At 42.3% G+C, this 23,241-nt stretch overlaps 1 protein-coding gene across 1 annotated transcript in view; it reads right to left on the reverse strand.

The window, feature by feature from the left end:
• The window catches only part of CNOT6L (CCR4-NOT transcription complex subunit 6 like), a 601,922-nt gene that overhangs the window by 106,625 nt on the left and 472,056 nt on the right, over positions 1-23,241 (reverse strand). The window contains exon 10 of the mRNA XM_069626338.1: positions 3,018-3,245. Within this exon, the coding sequence (XP_069482439.1) occupies positions 3,018-3,245 (228 nt within the window). The remainder of the gene's footprint in view (positions 1-3,017; positions 3,246-23,241) is intronic.

A 23,241-nucleotide genomic window follows, 5' to 3' on the forward strand; every position in this document is an offset into this window, starting at 1 on the left:
CTCACGAAAGACATTCAGCAGCTAAGGATCCAAACCAGAGCATGGTCCAGGCTACTGCATACAGCCAGTATGGCCAGAAGAGGGCCTAAAAATGCAGCAACAGAGGGAAACGGCCGAAAGTCCAAGCAGGTAAGACAACCTGATCATCCACCAAAAATCCAGCAGCTCTGAGCTCAGAACAGGGTTTCCTCTGCATATCCCTTCATTCATAGGAGCTGACTTCTGCCAGCCAACCAATCCCATCAGGGGGATTTAAAATAAAGGTATTGGCGGCCAGCCAATGAGGTTAGCCTCATAAACCGATACACGCTCAGGCCCAGAAACCCAAGAAGTGTAATGCCCTGCCTAGTGCCAGGAACTGGTCTACACCAGTCCAAACCACCTCAAGGCTGTCATTGTGGGCTTACATAAAGCTCATGTGGCAGGAACTGCAATTTTATGGCCTGCCATATGGTTTCCCTGAACTAAGGAAGCCTCTAAACAAAAGGACAGAGTAGGACTTAAGACACATTAGTACCCCAATGGCCACCAAAACGGCACATTGGGCTTCTAATGCAGTACACCCGCTTGCACCCCTAGTGAAGCTAAAACTAAACATTAGCTGCCACCAGCCTACCCCCTAAAACCAATAAAATCACCTAGGACACAAATGGGGACTGGGCACCTTATGGGTGACCCAGTTCCATATACATAAATTATAGAAGAAAGGAATGTAGTGGCAGGAGGACTTTTGCTAAAGTGCCTTTGACCAACAAAGTAAATAAAAAAAATAGAGGCAAAAAGCAAAAAAAGAGTAGGGGGTCCCATAAAATGAGACGGTAGAACCCTAAAATGGAATTCTGCCCTAACAGCTTTTATTGTCAGTGTTAATTTTGTCACTCACATGATGCAATTTTTTTTTTGTTGAACTTTTTTTTAGTTTAACTATATACAAAGTAACACATCATAAACACATTATATACATCTTATAAAGTTAATACAATAAAATCAAATCCAATCCCCCCAAAATTCCTTTATATGTGCAAGTCTAGACTTCAACAGCAGCATCAATATAGTGACCTCAAATTAGTACATGGCTTGGCCCTAGCTTGCACAAAATGTGGCATGTCAGTCGTTACAAAAACTCCTTGATTCACACATGTAATAAGTGGCAAAATCTCTAGACTGCCAAGCCTGGATGGCCCAACACCAGCAATGCCTTAATGACGACAAGACAGGCTCCTGATCCTGGGCACTACCAACGCCTTAGCAAACTTGAGTCGTCCTACCAGTCATTTATCATCGACGGTAATACCATCCAAGTTTCGAAAGACAAAAACCTTAGGCTTTTACCTTGACGCCACTCTATCCTTATCTCGACAAACAAATGCAGGTAGATCAGCCCCTACATACACCTGCAAACTTATCGCAGCTTGCAGGCCATTTCTGACTACTCCAAATAGCGTCACACTAGCCAGAACCCTCATCATGACTAAAATAGACTATGGTAGCGCCCTCTCCCTAGAAACTAGCCAAGAGGACCTGAATAAATTACAAATCACCCAAAACAACGCTATTAGAGCTGCCTTAAACATCCCTCGAAAACATCACATCTCTGAAACCAGAACCAATCTACAGTGGCTACCCGTTAAGCAGAGAATTTCTCTGAAATCACTTGCCCTCACGCACAAATGCCTGCCAACAAGGCCCCCTGTACCTCTGCACTCGGCTATCCCGCCATGCGCCTACCCGACCTCAAAGAACCACCCAGACCTACTGTTTATCGATCCCTAGGTTCAAACTTCAAAAAGCGGGGGGCACTAGCTTCCATGTCCTTGCCTCCAAGCTATGGAATGCCCTCCCTATCACCATCAGATCAGAAGATTTGAACATATTCAAGTCCAAAACAAAATCATGACTCTTCAATCAGCATTGAAACATGCCTTGAACACCATAGCTCCACCAGCATTGGCCCACTTACCTTGCCTACTGTACACCTTTGTCTCTTAGTCTCATGCAATATATTTGCCCTGTAAATTATGTATATTTTACACTCGTTGATTACTATGTATGTACTTTGCCCAGTGCTTAAAATGATGTATATTTATATACTCTGTATGCAAATGTGCACAAGTTGCACCCTGATGCCTCCAGGCCTGATGGTGCGCGTTACAAATAAAACAAATACAAAAAATACAAAGACTTATTCAAAACAAATCCTTATCCTGAATACAGAAAACAATGCACAGAAAATGGGCATCCCAGATACCAACTTTTTAAAATAAACACCAACCTAACCACTCTCAAATCTTTCTCCCAGATTTCCATTGAGGTTTCTACCTAGAAGATTGTGAATTGATATCCCGGCCAGTGAAATGGAATTCCTCGCCTCATAAACCCCAGAAGTCGGAACAACCCCTTTTTTTTTATAAAGAATAAAACAAAAATTACTGGTAAAGACTGGTTTGTACTCATTACCTAACTCTTTGGCACCATTGCACAGGGACTAGATATGTGTGGGCCAGAGTTTCCTTGATCTGACAAAAGTATACCCAATATGAAAAGAGATGTCCATCTTGCCATATGGTAAGAATTGTAAATACTGGGGCAATTTGAGCACAAAGCGAAAAGAAACAGCTGAAAAAATACATTTTAAAGATTCTTCAGAGAGTTCACCGTTAAGGAGGAAATGCATCAATTTTGTCCATGTGTATTAATACACTTAAGTCGATACCAAATGTGTGCACAACGTTTTGCTCTGAATCTGCTTTGAGTTTTGGCAGATGACCGGAGTGCAGCTTTCTAGTCACACAATGAGCTGAAAATGTATTATAGGCTAGTTCACTTAAGGGGACAAAATGACAAGATAAACTGTAGCCAAACAAAACAGCATATAATTGTCAGTTTTTAACGTTTCCTATATAAAAATGCATTCATATTTGCAAAAAGACAATATGGCCACATGCTTAATCTGGAAATGTGTAGTTTTGTGCTATAATACAGAAACAAATACTAAATAAATCCTAGTGTTCTCTCACCTGAATCTGGCAAAGAATTGAGATCAGCGCACAAAACCAGTGGAATGGCATTGGGATCCATTGGTGGGCTGCCAGGCCGAATGGCAGACTTTTCGAGTATCATTTTGAGTTCAGAGATGAACATCATGGTCTGTATCAGTTTCACATCTGAAAATTCAGGGTCCCAGTGCATGTGTGCATTTGCTACTAATAGCAGTTGTTTATCTGCAGAGTTAAGCGGCTTCCCACCTAGGTCAAACGAAACAGCCCAGAAAAAGATTGCAGGGTTAACATGTTTTACAAAGGGGCCCAACGGTAACAGTTACTGGCTTATCTCATAGTAAGACATTAACATGACCTGTTCGCCTTAAAAACAAAACTTGCCAAGCTTACTTGTACCCGGTCACTTCCCACTATACATTTCCACCAGAAAAATGCCCATCTATTGAGCCCACATCCCAGTATATATAACAAATTAGTATTGTTCAAGAGAAACATTATGCAAACAAAATCTCTAGATAACTGAGTGCGCATTTAAAATCAGTAACATTGCCACGATTTAGAAATCTAGATTTAGCAACATGCAAACTACATTTAGTCATGCTCTTGCGTACTATGTTCAAGTAAATGTGGATTTAAATGTACGATTCCTAAAGGCCACACCCGTTGCAAGTTCTTTCTGTTAATGTTTGAGAGCAACAACATCCTTGGTATCTGTTAAGGAGAATTCTCAGAAATTTGCTAATTCCCTCCTACCTTAGAGAGCCCCAGCTCTTTTTGTTGGACGTTAGGACTTTTAATTTCTAACCTGGAGAGTGAGAACTTTTTCCCCACTCCTGTTTTTTTCTGTGATTTGGACTCTGTTTCTTTTTGACTTTGGAGTCCGACAAACTCCATAGGCATCATCTTTACATTGTGACACACAGCACCTTCAGTGCAGTGACACAGGGAAGTCTTAGATTTCCTAAAGGTTTAAATACCTTCTCTTTGTGAAACTGTTTCAAAGAGCAGCAAAATGAAATTGCCTTTACATTTTGTAACTTTCTAGACCCAGCACACACCATCTTACAATAGGGTGCTGGAGGGGTTACTAAGTATCTCCTTTGTCTAGTTTCTAATGTACATTTTTTATGTTACCCTTTCTACAATTAATGGCTGGTGGCAGTGGTTTATCTTTCCTACCATTGTGTGTTTTTACCATGGGCTGCAATTGCAGCTGCAGTAAAACACCCATGGGTGCCCATTTTGTCAAAATGGCACCAGTCTTTCACCATTTCTTGTTGGAAAGGTCCTTCTTGAGATTTACTCTGCGCGCCAAACGAAGTTTGTTCCCTTTGTTAGTTTTGTCTTTGTTATGTTATGTTACTTTGCATTTATATAGCGCCTTATGTACCATTGGTATGGTCTGAAGGCGCTGGTAGGTTGAACGCCCTCGGGAACCGAAGTTCAAGTCAGTAGAGAGAGCAGAGAGAATCAAAGGTGCTTGTGAGCACCGGATATGTGTGCAGCTGGTGTGGCATTCGTCTAATAGCTGCTTCATAGCGGTAGGTGTGGTGGTTGAGAGATAAGGGGTAAGTGTTTGTTCTGGTAGGTTTTATCCAGACCGGTTCTGGCTGCGTTAGGCCTGAGGAGAACGCCTGGCTGGGGGGTGTGAAACCAGCAGTGATTAGTTCGAGTGATGTGGAGTATGAGGCAGATGTTCGTATGAGAACAGCTATACCGAATGGTGTCATAGTATCTCTGTGTTCTAGTTGAGTGGTGGTGTAAAGAGGAGAGTAAGCATGGTGATGTGATAAGACGGTTTACATGCTCTTTCAAACGTTACATGTATTCCAAACCATTCATGTATGTCGTGCACTTCTATGCACTCTAGTCTGTTCCACGCACTCCAGAGTGCATGAAATGGACTGATCTGTTCCATGCACTCGCATCAGTTCATGTACTCCGATCATTTCCGTGAATTCCAAGTTGTTTTATGCACCCCTTCCACATTTTTCATCTGTACCTTCCACATATTTCGCCCGTACCTTTCACATGTTACATCGTTACCTTCGACTTACTTCATCCTTTCAATCCACATACGTCTCCATTCCATTCACCTACATCACTATTCCATCCACATACTTTACCCGTTCCGTCCGACGCAACTCATCCACTCTACGTCCCCATTCCATCCGTCCCCATTCCATCTATATACTTCACCCGCTCCATCCGGTCATACGCACTCATCCGTTCTGCGCACTCATCCATCCACATACGTCACCCATTCCATCCGTCCTACGCAACTCATCCACATTATGCATTCATGCGCCCTACGGACTCGTCTGCTTTATGCCCTCTCATGCTCTACGCATTCACCCGCTCTACTCATTCACCCGCTCTACGCACTCACTTGCTCTTGCGTACCCCCCTGCCCCGCGCACCCATCACGCTGTGCGCACCCATCATGCTCTGTGCACTCGTTCTTTCCACGCACTTATCCGCTCTAAACACTCATCCACTCTATACACTCGTCCGGTCAGCACATTCATCTGCTCCTGCGTTCTACACTCTCCTCCGCTCTACAGCCACATCCGCTCTACAGCCACATCCACACTTACGCACTCATCCGCTCTACACAATCAGCTGCTCTACACATTCATACGCTCTATACACTCATCCTTTGTACCCACTCATCCGTTCTACACACTCATCCGTTCTACACACTCATCCGTTCTACACACTCATCCGTTCTACACACTCATCCGTTCTACACACTCATCAGCTCAGCGCTCTCATCCGTTCCACGCGCTTCATCCATTCTAACGATTTCATCCACTCCATTCACTTAGTTCTTCATCATGCATTATGGATTCAGGCCATGTCACTTGTCATACGCACTGGATCTGTTCCGTGCTCTCTATCCATTTCATGCACTGCTCTCATCTCATGTACTTGAAATCATCTATTCTGTACTTTCCATTTATGCCAGGCACTCGTACAGTCGGAATCATCTGTGTACTCATCAGTCTCTTGTATTTATCTTTCATCCTCTTCTCTTTATTCATTTCGCCCGTTTGTTAATTTTGTCCATTGCACTCATTACATCCATTTCATTAATTTAAACTTCATTACTGCTTCCGTACAATTTATTATTAATATAATTCACTGGTGAAGTCCGCCTCTGGCTCCAGCATGTCTGGCAGGGCAGGAAGTGAGGGAGGAAACTCCCTGTGCTTAATCCCCTTGGTTACAGGAATGCACCTGAAGGTGACTGATTAGCTGGCTGTCCTTGGAGGACAGCCACCCTGCTGTGTGAGCGACAGCTAGGCTGCAAAGTAATGGGAGAAACCTGCATAAAAGACAAGGCTTTTTGCTTAGAAGGCAGAGTCAACCACTGGATGAAGGCATCCGAAGAAGAACTTGGAAGAGACGCTTGATGCAACTCTTGGACCGTTGGTTGCCCAGTGAAGCCCTGCTGCATTGCTGAAGCTCTCAATTCGCCTAGACTAGAGAAACCCTGCACTGGACGACTCCTCCCCTTGGGTTGGAGGGACCAATCAACCCCAAAGCAAACTCGTCTGGACATCCTATTGGAGCTGGCTGTACTTCCATTGCTGTTGCAGGAACCGACTGACGGGGAGAGGAACACCAGAATCGAGTCATTTTTAAGTCGGACCAGAGCTCCAGGAAGATCCTCCGACGCCCATGAAGCAGGACTGACCAAGCCTGAGCCAACTCAGAGTGGTGGACCACAGATGCGAGGAAAGTCCACAAAGTTATCAGAGAACCGTGGTGGTGCGGTTTGCGAGAGCCACTGATCTGAAGTTTGCCCATTGCTGCCGCCAACCTTCAATTCGTAGTGCAGGAGTCCCCAGACGTCCTCCCTCTTGTCCCAATGATTGAGGCCCAGGAACAACAGGATCTGCAGACCTACACAGAACAGAAGCCAGCTGGAACCAATTTCTTCAAACCAAACGATACTGCAAAACTAAGGGGACTTACCTCTTGTGTAGCCTTGCTAGCTCCCAGTTGAGACTTGTCTTGGTTGCTTTTGCAGAGTTGCTAGCAGCTTTGCCCTTCGCAGGCCTCCCAGCTTGTGGCCCTACAGTGATTTCATTTTCTAAAAAGGCTTCTAAAACATTGTACAAGAAAACTTTCCTACCAGAAGTGCTTCAGGTCACCTAGACTTTTGCTCAATTAACATTGGCTGACCTGGATCCCTGAAAGACTCTTCCACCCTCTGACTTTGTGCTTTAACTATTCCCCTGGAAAGGGTTAATTTACTTTGAATTGGAGAGTTCAAAAAGTACTACCATGTTTAAGAATATTTGTTAACCGTTGTTTTATTCCCTCCTCTTTTCCTTTTGACACTAAACTCAGTATTGCTCTAAATGCACTAGTGATATATCAATGTCCACAGTGTCCTAGTTATTTAAGTCACCTCAGGGTGTAGGAAGTGTCTGCATGACATCCCAAATGGTTATCTACTGATTTATGGAAACCGTGTCATTTTGAAGTATATTATTGTGTTACATGGATTGGCTCCTTTCAAAAGAAGGCTTATTCAACTGACAAATAAATAATTCTTTAATCAAGAAACCTTGAGTGTTTATTTGTATACTTGTCATTGTGATTCTCTGTGTAGTGACCCTATAGCTCACATTGAGCCCTCTTGAAATAAGCCTGGCTGCTCAGTCACTACCAACTTGTGTAGTACATGCCTATACCAAAGGTTGGGTTCACTATTGCCAAGAGGACAAGGCTGGTGCAGTCTCCCACAGGTTACTTCATACAATCTTGCCTAACACCATCAATACTGCAAGTATGCTAGAGACCAGGCGATGCTAAGAACATGGGTTTCCCTCCACAGTGCACTACTTAACAGTCTACATATTGCATTTCAGATGAGCTGAAGCTATAAAGGGGGATGAGACTTGGGGAATAGGAAGAGTTTTATAGTACATTACAGGAGTTCTAAAGTGGGAAAACGTTTTCCTTACAAATATGTCCACCTTTCGCCACATTCCACAACAATGGCAATGACTAAAATTGCATAAGATTCTAAGGTGGCCTTTGTGTTCCATAGAGATGTCTGCTTTCAAAAGTGGGATTCAGGTTAAGCTTACACAAAGTACACTAGAAAGACTATATGCCTGCTTTCCAAATAATTGAGATGGGCCTTAATAATGCTACCAGGCCTTTGCTGAGCACAACTGTCCCCAATAGGTTGGTCTCCAGGGGCTGTAAATACGAGACAAAGCATCACACTGTTGAATACAATTAGAATATGTCTGTTTTTAAATAGCGTCAGTCGATCAACAGGGAGAGTTCCTGTGCTTTGCTCCAAGCACTGAGAAAGTTAAACCACTTATGTTTTGTGTATCAAACCAAAGAACACAACATTTTAGTACTGGCAGAAGAGAGGGAACCAGTGGGGTTATGAAGTAAACATTAATCTCCAATTAACATAGGTTCTGTTATAGAATCTGCCTTACATACTACCGGTGTGTCCAATTCCATTCTGGCTTAAGCCTGCATCCACTGCAGTGATTTTAGCAGTTCGTTGTGTGTTCACTCTAGCCACTACAATTAAACAGTAGAGCTGCAGTAATCAGGAGTTGCTACAGATGTTGAAGTAGGGAGACCCATAAATGCACATTTTGCATGGTCAAGAAGATAAATAACCAGAGGATTCATAACTGTAAGGAAAGATCTTTATGCAACTTTTCCTCTATAGATTTCTATGGCACTCTGTTTCTTTCCTTGCCCGTTTGGCTAATTCTCATTGGGAAACCGATTATTCCCTACTCAGATGGTCAGTACTGCGAGACTGTCTCACTTTAGGAAATTATTATTTTTACAATTGCACACATCACCTTACAGTGAAGTGAAGTTAGGATATGTGAGTGGTGGGCTTGGGCTTGCTCCCAGTTTGAATCTTGGATAAAGCAGGACTTGGTCAACGTCAGATGACCATTGGCGCCAAGACTTCTATGAAGAAGAGCAGCCCGCTGACAACCAGAAGGCTACCTCTGGAGCTGAACAGCATATACTCCACTGTAGTCTTGTTGAAGCCTTGCTCCTCTGTCCTGATCTGAAGGCCTTCACTGGTGCTTCGACTCCTGGACCAATGGGAACAACCAGCATCAACCAGAGCTCAAGGATCTGTGCCTTGTGAGCCTTCAGAAGTTCCCTGGACTAACCAGTAGACCAACTAGCCCTGTTTTGGGCTACCTTGCTGCAGCTGTTCGAGTAGAGCCTTGGAACTTTGCAGATCTTATGCTTATGGCAAAATATATAATCTGCTTGAAAATAACCTGGGCGTCATTGGCCTAATTATATACCAGAACTTTGAATGAATTAGCTTTATGAGTGGGGCCATTTTATACATTACATAGCAACAGTGAGGAGACAAGTGGCATCCCACATACAAGCTTAGCTTTGACGCAAATGGAGTTATGCGGAAACGTGGGGTGCCTGCCTACTAGAAGGATTATATCCATTTTTACGTGATTTCCCTGCAACAGCTAGGTTTTCCAACGTTGAGAGAAAATGCTATAACATAACTGACAAAGCCAAGGAGTCCACAGGTCTAAAGGCACTAAGGCTCACCAATGCCCTCATCTACCTGCCACCAATATGTTGTCCATGATTGATGCAACTACTATCACTGCTCCATGGACTGGTTGAAAATTGGTCTACACAGGTCAAGAAGATGGAAATTCTACAAACAGTCCTGAAGTTGGGAATGTTACACATTCTAAGAGCTATGCTGGACATGGCAGTTGGGAAAATGGCATGAAATTGGACAAGACCGAAAGAGGATACTGGGGGTTATTTAACAATGCAGTGTTTTGTTTTCGTTTTAACAGTTGTGAATCTAGAGTATATATATATATATTTTTTTAAATTAAAATGTTGTGTTTGGTTTTACAAACTTTTCATTTATGATTCTCTCTCAATTTCATTTTTTACACATTTCATTACTTTTAGTCAATTAAGTCTCTTTTGTAATCTCCATCCAGAATTTGATTACTATAATGATGAGCCATTTGTCCTTTCCTTCTAGCAAATTTGCCCATCCTTCTGTCATCAGTTTTTTCGAAATCTTGAAGAAATCTCTGTACAGTTCTCTTTTTTCTTTCAACGCTGGGCAGACCATGATCAGGTGAAATAAGTTTTCTATTACTTTCACTTCTTTGCAGAATCTACAGACCGGGGATACGTTGGCTGTTTAGTCTATCATTGATAAATAGTCTCGAGGTGGTAAGATATTAAATCAAAATCGCAGAAATAGATCGCGAATTGGACTGTCTGGAAATTGAATTAAATAGTGGGGTAATACATTGAGGGCTCTTACCTCAGTTTCACATTTAAGGTAGCGTGTGTAACTTGTTTGGACCTCTGTCGTTTTTATCCAGTCGTTAGTTTTTAGTTTTCGTTTCGCCTGCTGGGGTCTTTTAATCAACATTTCTTCTGTAATTTCTTCTATTTGCATTTTTCTTTTAATCTTCGTAGTCCATTTCGAAAGAGCTGAAATTTGAAAGGCTAGTTCTTTTTCTTTTAGTATTTGCAATGACTATCTTATCTTCTGAGATTATTTTTCTATAAAGATCCATCTGCTTCCATGACACTATAGATTGTATGGACTGTAGTCCCAGTTCAAATCGAATTCTTGCTATTGGAAATGAGTTTGGCAGAACTAGCGTCTTCCGCCAATATAACCCTTCTAGGTAAGACCAATTGATTGCCTTCTGATTTATTAAGGTTTCGCTGGCGTAGGTTAATATCGGAATTACCTTTTGCTTATATAACAGGGTTGTTGCTTTTGCCGAGTATGTTCCGTATTCCAGGTGAAAAAACCTCCCTTAACTTGCCAAGGATATTACCTTTCCCTCAATGTGTCCGTTCCATTCTTTTTCGTTTTTTGAGGGATTAATCAAAGCACCCAAGTATTTTATTGTCTTTGTTGTAGAAATTTCTTGGCTTTCTAGCAGAATTTTTGTGGGATGTTGGATTTTCCTGTTCTGCGTAAAAAGTTTCATAACCTTTGTTTTGCAAGTGTTAATTTGCAAATCGTTTTCTATCATGTATTCTTGTGCTTTGTCCAGTGTTTCTTTTAAGCCTTTCGGAGTTTTATCGAGTATGATGATATCGCCAGCATAAATTAACGTTTGAATTGATTCACTGTTCATTTTAGGTGGATTTGCTTTGGGGTTTTGTATTTTTTCTCCAAAATCATTGGTATACAAGTTGTATAAACAAACGGCTAAAGGGCATCCTTGTTTCAACCCATTCCAAGTAGGGATGGGTTCCGTGACCATACCATCGTTTGTTAAACGTACTCGAACAGATGTATTTGAATACAGTTGTTTTATTGGGTTTAGAATACAAGATGGGCAACCCCATGAAGTTAGTTTGGTCCAAAGTTTATGCCTGTTTACGGAATCAAATGCCATTTTCAGATCTATGAAGAGAGCAGAGACTTGTTGGTTTCTGGCAATTGCTTCTGCTTTTACAATATTCAATAACAAAAGGTTTACATTAGTTCCAATCTTGGTGACAAAGCCCGTTTGTCTTTTTGCTTGCTTTCCGTTATTTGCTGCCCAGTTAAGTTTTTTTGGAGATAACTTGCGAATAGTTTTGCCAGCGGATCTAAGCGGGCTATTGGTCTATAAATACCCAGGTTCTTTCGGTCTCCTGCCTTGTAGATTGGAATCAAAATAGCAACTGTCCATGTGTATGGGATCTCCTTTCTTTTTTCTATGAGTTGAAGCAAATGAAGAAAAGATTTTGCCCATTCTTCCGGAGGTGCTTTAAGAATTGTGTTAGACAGTCTACCCGGACCTGGTGCTCGGGATGAATTTAGGGCTTTGATTGCATTTGTTAGATCATCTACATCTCAATTGAGGTTCCAAGGACATACGTCATTTTCTCTGTCTTTGGTCGAGTTCTGTGATTTGATCTTGTACACTTCTGAGAAATGTTTGACCCATATATGAGACTACTTCTTGGATCATTGTTTTGAAACATCGTTCATCATTGACCATAAAAATCTCGTGTTTTTTCTTTGTAATCCCGCCAGAATTACTTCAGCATCATTTTGTTTCATCATAGCTTTATTTGCCTTTAAAAAGTTATAATATTTTTGTTTTTCTTTTTTCATTTGGATTTCGAAATCAGGTTCTTTTTTTTCAGTTGCCGTAGTTTCTTTTGATGTTCCTGTTTTTTTTCCATTAATTTCTGTATTATATTGATGGCCATGAAGATGCTTAGATTTGTACTTGGATCTTGATTGAGCATATTTGTATTTTTCTAGGATCCATCCATAATTCAATTTTGCATGGTCTTTAAGAGGCGCTTCTTCAAAGGAAGAAAGTATTTCTGATACTTGATGTCGTTTAATTCTTAGCTTATTAAGTCCATTAGTCACTTCAAGTTCTGGTAAGTTTAAGCGATGTGTTTTTGTTTTTTTGAGCGGTCCATGTGATTAATATTTGGTGGTGATCCCAGTGTGGTATGTTGTTGGTTGAAATTATTAGTTTCTGTAAACTTTCTGAGATCAATATGTAATCAATGATTGAGATGGAATTTTCGGATGTCCAGGTCAGGTGTGGAAAGCCTTTATCGTTTGTAGGTTGGTCACTTAGAATGATGTTACAAATTCTCATTTCTTTAATCCATTTTCATGCAAGACTCGACATTTCTTGGATGTTACATTTATGTCCTTTGTTGAATAGACGTATATTAAAATCTCCTACTATGATAAATTCACTTCCGCTGTTAGAAAGAGCGATAGTGTTGATTTCCTCACATATCGAGGCTATTTGTTGTCGCTAATAGCAGCAGGGTTCCAATAGATGTTAAAGATTGAAATACAACAGGAATCCAAACACTGTCGGACTGTTGTCTTTATAAATAGGCATACGAATGGTGATATATTGAGCCCATGGATGGATGTTCTTTTTTTGCTATTATTGACCATGTAGGCATGATTTTCGTTTGAATCATCATTCCAGAAGCCGGTCTACCCAAATTCGAAGTTATTGCAGGATTCAGCCAAGTTATATATCCCTCACATAGTACCTCTTCAGTCAATAAAGTTTCTTGTAAGCAGATTATTTCTGATTCTGCAAGATTTATTGAAGGATCTTCAAGAAGATGTTTGTGACCCCTCATGTTCCATGAGGTTAAGGATATTTTATTTGAGTGGACCGCTTTACTCTTTGGTTGTAATAGGTATGTTTTCCTACTCCCTTGGTTTTGATTATCCATTTTAGGTCTGTATCTTTGTTTTGGGGTACGTGTGGACTCTCGCCAACTTTTACGTCTATTTGTCCCGTCCCTTTCTTTATTCGTTTTATTTAGGTCCGATAGAGCTATGTTATTGGATTTTATTTCTGCCATGCTTCTGGTTACAAAAATGTCTTCTGTTTTAAATCCTAGTTTTTCTAGTTGATAGTTTGTCGCTAGGACACGCTGCATGATCTCTGTGTAGAAATCAATGTGAGCTTCTTCCATGCGACTTATTTGGGAACATAATTACTTCGATATCGTCCGATCCTTTTGAATTCACTTGGGGTATGGCTTTGAATAAACGCAAAGTATTGGTTCTATTGAGCATTAACGGCGCTTCTGTACTTGTAGTTGTTTGGAACAATGCTATTCTGTAGGCGTGCATAGTACTCAGTGGATTCTGAAACTTTGGTTTCATGATGGGAGGACTACCACAGGACACTGGTGTATAATTTCTTTTCCACTCTCCTGCATTTCTGAAGATAACCATGTTTCCTCATTCGAGACCGATGAGTATGTAAGTGAGATGTTGTTTGATCGTTCATCAGAACTTTGCATATTTATCGCACTAGCCGTGGACGTATCATAGCATTCATCTAGAACTATCAATGCCTCATCTTGTGAATGTATACAGATTGGATTGCCTTCCAACGATTCATCAGTTGTCAATATCTCTAGTGTCGGAAACTGGTTTACTGACATGTTTATTGCATCATGGTTGATTTCTGCTATTAGCTCGTCCAATGGTTCAGGCAGTAGTTGATTAACTGTTTGACGTATAGGTCTCGATGTATTAGGTGTTGCCGTGTTTTTGTTCAAACCCTTTTGCACTATGTTCTTGGTTGCATTACGTTGCTTAATTGTTTTATCGCTTGGTGATTTTTGTACTGTTTGCATTTTTCTAAGGAACGCACGCGATCCCGATTGTGTTTCCTTTAGAAGTTTTTTATGCATTGGTTTGTTCAAGACGTCTTGCCCTACAGTTCCTCGTTTGGTTAAATCAAAGATGTCAAAAGGTGTGCACATCGGGGGTTCATTAGTGCCTGGGATTGTCGGGAATGAGGGATTACTTATTTCAATCGTAATTGTTTGCATTTCATACTGTGGAGTCTGGTCAGTGTTGATGACATTAGTATCAGTTTTTTCCTCAGTTTGTATTTCTTTCGTAATTAATTGCAGTTGCTGAAGGAGGTCTAGATGTTTTTTTGCTTTTTCAACTATTAATTTTTTTGTTATTGTTGACACTTTCCATTAAATCCTGTTTTCTATGCGATCTACTCTTGCCATGTCCGCTAGACGTGATTGCCATATCCTGGACGTTGGATTCAAGCTGGGTTTGTTTCGTCATAATCATCGCTAAGAGAGTCGCTTGATCTTTTGTTGCATCAACCATGAATTCCTGGATTTTTTAAATTTGGGATCATTGCATTTGACAGTACTGCTACCAAGGTGTTTTGCAGATCTAACATCGTAGCAGGCAATCTATATGGAGATTTAGACGAATCCCTCAGTGGTTCAGATTTCATACTTGTGGATAAAGATTCAAGATCCTCGGTTCTTTGGAAGGTTGTGTAGTCTTTCCAAAGGTTTTTTTGATGGTATGTGGCTTTCTTTCGGTACTATCGGGGTAGAAGTATTAATTTGTTTGATCTGTGCTGTTGCAAGGACTAAGCACTAAAAAATTCAGTTCTTTTCTCTTGGGAGTCCATTATTGCATCTCTCTCTGTGATGTCGAGTGACAGCCGTGCTATCCGGACAGGCAAGGATTGAGCATAGTCATTGTTAATAGAGTCGGTAGGATAATATGTTGACTGCCAATGTTTAGCTATCCTTGCTCGCTCTTGCAGTGATGGTGTAAGGCAGGAATCTTCAGATATTATTTGTAGTTTAGCGCTTGTGGCTTTACCTTGACCTGACATCAGTGTAACTGGTGTAAACTCATCATCTGGTAATCTATCCTGATGTCCTTTTCCTATAGCTGGTATCTGTGGTATCGGGATGCTGGTTTTAGAGGTTTTAATGGCAGCCTGTATCTGAATTGGGGTCATGCGGACCTCCCTATTAGGGTATAGGGGTGCAGTTTCAGTTGGTAACTTATTTGTCAACTCTACCAGACTTCTGATTGTAGAAGGGACTTGATCGACCAGGTTATCGTCCGTTAGCAAGGGTGCCTTTGTTCTCGATTCACACATTTTATCTTCTCTCTCTTGTTTCAGCATGATATTCTCCTTATTTATTTGTGCTCCAGTCCTCAGATCTGTAGGTGTAGTGTTCATCAGCGGTTGCACATTTAAAATCTGATGTAATTCTGTTACCCAAGGCTACAGATTCTTCTAATTTCTCTTGTAGTCTTGTGCGAGGTTTGGAAAGTTCCATTTTAAAATTATTTAAGATGGTAATTGATCAAGCAAATAGAGATTTAACTATATATGTCAGTAATTTTGCTTTTTTGTGGTTACTTACCAATCAAACTCGCCGACTCCAGCCGTAAACAGCAGTCAACAGCGCGCCCTTTTCTCCACGCGTGCATAGCATTACACAGCATGGGGTCCCATAATTCAGGCTGCGCCGCAGAGATTTCGGGGTGATTTGCTTGCAGGGAGAGGCCCCAGCTTAGGGAATTGTGGCCACTACAAACAGAAGGGGGTCTCCAACTTGTCGGGTTGTTCACTTTGGCAGCGTGGTCCAACGGTGACAAGCTCTGTGGTTCGATTGGCTGATCCTATCTGCAACCAATGGGGATGAACTCAACCCCGAGTCACCTCAAAGTAGTCATCAGATCCGAAGACACGAGAACACATCAAATTTGAATACCTGCCCCGTCCACCTTCCTCTTCCTAGGCACGGTATAGTTAATGATTTGTGTCAATTCCTTTATTATCAGAAGATGGAGTTAATTGCTTACAAATTGCTGGGGATCTTCACCCCAAAGTAGAAATGTAGCATAGGCCCTTGCCTTTGACTAATTGATAAGTAGAAAGCCTAACAGCGTAGTGGATGGTGATATCTAAAGATGCAGTTAAGTATTCCAACATCAATATCTACGTAGATTTTCTGTGGGTTTCCCCCTCAAAAAGAAGGGCAATAATAGTGCACAAATGCTGCGACAAAGCTACAGAATTTTTCAGCCCATTAATCATTTTATTTTGGAAAACATGTTCATTAAGCCCGTCTTACAGGTTTTTATTTTCTGGGCATGACCAACAGGAGTTTTAGATTTCCGTGTGAAATTTAGGAATGCCAATCTGCTGTTGAATAAAAAAAATCTAAACCAGTTGTTGGAGATATTTCAGCAGGTTTAGCTTGAGCGAGAACAACCTGTTTTATGTGCCTTAAATATCAATTTCCTATGTTTGAGACACAATCTCGTTGAAAGATATTTCTATTAAAGTTGAGTATTCTTTATCAAGGCATCAAATAAACAATCGCAAAGCAATTTGCTATGCAATTGTGTTTAGTTGCCAATTAATCTGACACTTGTGTAGCACAAATTGCTATTTAAAAATTCGACTGTTCAAAGAAAGCACAGCTCACCCTGCATTTCTCCCTTGCCCTCAGGGGTCTCTCCACCCTCTGTTCCCAATTCACTGCAAGTTCAAATGGGCTAATGGCGAGAGAGAGAGCAACAGTAATAATCTCCTCCACTGCCAGAGGCCCTAAACAATGTATCAGTACCACAGATGGGAGCTAATGGTGATAAATACCACTTTCATGGATGTACAGTGCCCAATGTGATCTGCTTGGGACTACCCGGGTTGGGGTTGAGTGGCCCTGCCCACCCCCGAAAGTAGTATTTAATACTATATCAAAAATCCTCAATGACCAGCAAGGGGCATTTTGTCCACTCAAAGTTGACAATTACCCTGCCTGCTGCAACACCATACTACATAGTCTCAGGTTATGACTTTCCTTTTAGCATTGTGAACTTTTTTGATTTATGAAACAATTCAACATCTCCTGCGTGGATCATACAATTTATGGACACTGCCCTGTGCAACACCGACTGGGACAGCTGCACAGAGCCTTTTCTTATCATATCTATTTATTTGTGTCCATTCATGCAGCTAACCTTTACATTTTACAGAAGCTCGTCTCACTAATGTCTCACTTCAGTAGTACACACACATGCTGTATTGTTGCTCATTTTGTGTCTTGGGTACAAATAACATCTGGTGACATTAACAATATAAGTACACAATTGCTAATTAAATATGTATGTTTGCTAATCAAGACATTGATTAGTAAACTCTGCTAATCAATTTTTGAAAACGAAGGTATGCCTTGCTTATACATCGTTTCTAACGAATGGATTAAATGATAGTGGGTACTTATTACAAGATAGAAGGCAGTGAACAGACTGCTCCAGTTTGACTTGCAAGCTTTGGCAGCCCTGATTGGTTATCTAACATGTCTTGGCCAAACAGGATGGCACAGTAGTCTGACTAAACAAATGTGCCTCAATTTGTAGGACTCCGGATCATGCAAAAAGTAGGTATATGGTGTGACCGGCCTGAAATGTTAGTCCATGAATCCGGTACGTAAGGTGGAATGTATTTATAGCTGTCATCTAATTTTATTTTGAAGATCCAGCACATTGGTGCAGGCTATGGATAGAACCAACATCACATCCCTAATCATGGTTAGTCTCAAGGGTGTTATTTTGACTTCATGTACTAGAAATTAGCTTTTTACATTTGGGGATAGGAATACTTTGACAAATCGTAATGGACAATCAAGGACTAGAAATCCATGCCGCTGCAAGTCCTATTAGTTTAGCAGTGCTGGTTTTATAGTCTGTTGAAACCATGTCTTGAAGGACACATTTCTGTAAGCCAAGATATCCATCATATATTCTACTATAAAATCATGTATTCTTTTTTGTTAAATCTTTGAATGGAAATTTACTGAAGTTCAGGTCCTGTATTTCAAACCATTCATGCTTTGAGAAGTAATTTAGATGGCGAGCCAATGAAAATGCATGAATCAACACCTTTTTTGTTTCAGTATCAAATTGAAAATACAGGTTCTATAATTTGTTTTCAGAAAGTGGCAACGTATTCTATCAAAGTAGATATTGATATTGGCCACTATGTTCAACCCCTGCTCAGTCAAGAATGGGTACAATACCTTAGCGCAACCACCATATCCGGCTTAGAAAAGAAAAAAAAGAAAAAAAAGAAAAAAAAAAAGACTACTAGCCTCTTTCAATAGGGCCACCAGAAGAATGAAGAAATTGCTTCTTGAATAACATTGAAGCATTATACCTGCCTGAAAGGGTGATGGGAGGGTTTTTCCAACAGCCTTGCCTGGCATAGGCATTGGAGGAAGCAACCCTGGGCCACTAAAGTTGAATTTAACCATGCTCGAATGGTAACTAGGCTGAGTAGTCAGGCTGAATTAAGGAGGGAGGGGCTACTATTTAGTACACTATCGGGTAAGACAAATTAAATAGTTGAGCGGTGGCTTGTTTAAGAATTCCATGCTTGTTCCAGTACGCTTTACTGACTTCTCCCCCTGCAGTACTGGACATTTCCCTGGTGCGCTAAGGTGTAGGCAATAGGCCCATTCTCCCAGCCTATCAGATGTGTCTGATGTAATGGTTGTGTATTGGAGGGTTGACAAAAGGTTGCCAGTTTAACATTTTTAGGCCATCACCTGAGCTCCAAGTCTAGTGTTTGCGAGACCTCGATTTTACCATTCGTCTTTTGCGCGAGACCATTTCTCCGCCAGCGATTGCTGCAATGGGCACATGTTGAGTTTTGCATGAGGAACGATAGGAATGCATGATGCCATCATGCAGACGAGACTTATTACCTTTCCGAAGTGTTGGGAACAATTCTCATTTCTATGCCAATTCCTTCAACCTTAGAGACCCCCAGCTCTTTTGCTGGACTTCAGACTTAAATTTTAGCCCTGATTGAGTGAGACCTTTTTCTCACTCATGTGATTTTACCGGATTTGGATTTTTTTCTCCTGTTTTTGGAGTCTGACAAACTCCATAGGTATCTGCTTTTTGTATGGTGACACAGCACCTTCAGTGCAGTGTCACTGGGAAATCCTTTATCATAAGGTTTAAATAACTTTTCTTGTGTGAACTACAGTTCCTAAGAATAGTAAAGTGAAATTGGCTTACCTTTTCTCTATGTAGGTCCAGCATACACCATTTTATGTGGAGTGCTCGGGGCGAGGGGTTACCTAGTATCCCCTTATGCTACATTCTCATAACATTTGACTGTTACTCTAACTTTAAATGGCTGCTGGCAGCGTTTACTTTTTACTACCATTGTGCTTTTCTACTGCAGGCTGAACCCTCAGCTGCAGTACAACACCCACGGGTGACCATTTTGTCAAAATGGCCCTCGTCTTTTTTCGCCATTTTCTGTTTGTGAGGCCTTTCTTGGGTTTTACTCTGTGCGTTGAAACAAGTTTGAGCCCCTCATTTGTCTTGCCTTTAGCAGGCTTCAGCCCTGAAGCCCGCCCCTGGCTCCAGTAGGTCTGGAAGGACAGGATACGAGGGAGGGTCCCGAAACTCCTTTGTCCTTTGTCTCTAGGAATGGCTGACTGCAACTAACCCTGATTGGCTAGCACCCTGCTGTGTGATTGACAGCCTAGGCTGTGCATGAATGGAAGAAACCTGTTAAAAAGTGGAGTGTTTTGGGACTACAGGCAGAGTGGCCCTCTGGGAGAAAGACCCGAAGAAACCGTGAACGAAGCTTGCTGCAACCTCCTGAATTGCCCAGGGAATCCCTGTTGCTGTGATGAACTCCTTTTTCACCTTGACAGATAAGCTCCAGAAGGAACAACTTCTCCCCTTGGGTTAGTGGGACTAACCCAGAGACGAATTCCACTGGACGACCACCCCCGACTTGCTGTGCCTCTGTTGCTTCAGAAGCCCAATACCAGGGGCTGAGTGTCCGTAGTCGAGTGAAACATCTGCAGCAGAAACAAATCTGACTAGAAGCTCCAAGAGCCTCATAAGGACCCTCCAAAAGCAGGACCTCCAGAACCAGAGTACTCTCACCAGAGTGCAGGACCGAAGGAGTGAAGGAAGTCCAACCGGTATGCGAAGTGCCGCTGAACCGAAAAGAGACAGTAGCTGCCGAGGACCTCCTAAGTACCGCTGCAGGAACCCTCCACACGTCCTCCCTCTTGTCCGCATGACTGAGGCTCAGGAACAAGGGTCTGCACAATTATAGCAGGACAGAATCCAGCTGGAGCACTTTTAACTAGAGGTACCATTTAGGCTTGGGGTACTTATCACACTGCCTGTAGCCACGCCTTTCTCACTTGGGAATTGCATTGGCTTACCTTCTCTTTTCGAGTTGATTTCAACTCCCTTCTCACAAGTTGACAGCTTATGACCCCTACAGTGATTTTATGGAACCTCTATAACTTTGTGCAAGACTTGGATCTAAGATGTGCATCAGATCCATAGACTCTGTCGCAAATGACTTTGGCTGTCCTGGCTCCCTGTAGACTAACTCCATTGAAGTTGATATTGTTAAGCACTCATAGGTTGTGTTTTGGTACTGCTGGAAAAGGCTTATTTAGATTTCATTTGAAGATTTGTCCTCACATTTACTGAGAAACTGTTCTAACCTTTGTACTTCCCTAATCCTTTTCCTTTCTACAACGTCAGAATCTGCAAAGTTTACTAGTTTGCTATATAAATGCCATTAATGTCTTTGTGAATGAAGTCACCTCAGGGGGTAGGAATTGTGAAAGAAGCATATCCAAAGATTATCCACGAAATTATTCTGGAAAAGTAATTTTAAAGTATATTTACATTGCTGCAACAAATGGCTTTTTTAAAGAATGCTCATTTAAAAATGTAAAAAACACCCCGTCGACGTCCCTTTGAGTTTCGAAAACAACTGTCGGCCTATGCATAGCATTTGACCTAAGCAGATTCCACAAGCCTCAGAAATACAAATATATTTCCTGTACACAAGCCTGGTTCTTGGCTCATTGGTTGCTCAGGGGGAGGGATCAAAGGGGTATGATATGCATCAGAAATAGGGCGGAATAAAGAATTGACATTCAACCGTTTGTGTAACACCTAGATTGGGGGGGGGGGAGGGTGCTCCATGTTGAGAGTGGCCTCTCAAACCGTTACACTTGTTTCTATAGAACATAGCCGAGGAGGTGTCTGTTTGTACTATGACCATTTTCTTGCAGAGGTTCGGCAGGAACGCCTACAGTGCACTGCATAGAAGATGGCTTGTAGTTCCACTGCATTTATGTGTTGTGTCTTCTCCAGTTCGGATCACAGCCAATGGGTTTTCAGAACCCCCCCCTCCCAAACCCCTCAAAGGTGGCTCCCCGCCTTCTGAGGGGCAAATCCGTAGTTTTGACATCAGCCAGAGGCTCCTTGAAGACTCCCTGTAACAGATTCCTCTGGCCTGCCCACCAGCGTAGGTCCTGACCCAGAGATGCTGGTATTGCAATTCATTCATTTATTCAGCAATGACTGCTTTCCCGTGGTCTGCAACCATGAGCTGCTGAGATTGAGTTGTTGCAGGCATCTCATCTTCAATCTGGCGTGCAGAACACAGAGGATGGGCACAGCTACCCAACAACCTCTGGCACCACCATGCTGTAGTCACATTCCTGGAAAGAAAACAAGTCACGGTCAGATGAATATCTAACATTATGGGGCGAAAGCAAAATCATGGTCACCTTCGAATCCCGGGAAAATTCCTGGAATGCAAGTTTCTGGGCAGGGGTTAGCAAGGACTTGCCAAAGCGGACTGAACATCCCAGATTGATCAGGGTAGACACCAGGATGTTGGTTGCATCCGAGGTCTCCTGGCTGGAAGAAGCCTGGGCAAGCCATTTGTCTAGGTAGGGGTATACGTGGAGCCCCCTGATCCGTAAGTAACTGGCCACAGCGCTCAGCTTGGTGCATACTCTTGGAGCTGAATTGAGCACAAAACAGTAGGGCCGACTATTGCTAGTGGTGCCTGCCAAGGGAGAATCTGAGGAAGTTGGGGTGCGGTTCCCCAATAGGTACATGCAGGTAGGCGTCCTTTATGTCCACGGCATAGAACCAATCGTTGCTTTGAACCGAGCTCAGAAAAGGCTGGTGTAATCATCTTGAACCTTGTTGGGAAGATGAAGGGAGGAGAGATCCAGGATTGCTGCAAGCCAGCCTGGATCTTCATGGGGAATCGAGAGGATTCTCAAATAGAACCCTAGACCTCTCTTGTTAAGGGGAACAGGCTCTATGGCCTGCATGTTTTGCAGATCCTCTGCAAAAGGAGAGCAGAACCCATCTGGATCAAAGGGGAGGGATAAGGGGAGGAGGAAGACTGGAGGGGGAATCCTTTGGAAATCACCGACCGAGAATCCAGGGATCCTGCAATATGCTGAACCAACTGTTCAGATGTGACAGCCTGCAGCGGAAAGGTGTGGCGTGGAACTGATCGTGTGTCAAAAAAAACGATCGGCAGGCACATCGCCCTAGTGGCTAGCGAAGAACAATTTGGAAGAGCGTCTTGTCTGCTTCCTTCTGTTACCGTTGCGGAGGGGTCTCTGTTCTTTACCTTTCTATCCTGGTAGCCCCAGAATCTACCAAAGGACTTCTGCCTGGAGTCTCCAGCGAAGGAAGGCTTGTGAAAGGGCTGCTGGCTAGTCTTACCGAGTCCTCTCAGGGATTTGGCAGTGTAGGTGGAAGCCTTGTGCTTATTGCGCTCATGTGTGGAGCAGTGGAGCAGATCTTGACCGTCAAAAGGGGAGATCGATGATACAATCCTGTACCTCCTGCGTACATTTGGTGGCGTGCATCCAAGCGACCCTTCGAATGTCCGCCCCCACTGCCATTCCGCAGCTAGCCATATCGATATAAAGGGATGACTAGCAGATCCTGACACACCGTCTTAGCATCTGCCAGACCAGGCTTGTTGCCCGTCTGGTGACCGTTAAAGCAGAAAATGTGCCAGTCCCTAGAGTTTTTGATTACCTGCAG

The sequence above is a fragment of the Ambystoma mexicanum genome, chromosome 6p (assembly GCF_040938575.1).
Source record: "Ambystoma mexicanum isolate Mex_15411 chromosome 6p, UKY_AmexF1_1, whole genome shotgun sequence".
NCBI lineage: Eukaryota > Metazoa > Chordata > Amphibia > Caudata > Ambystomatidae > Ambystoma > Ambystoma mexicanum.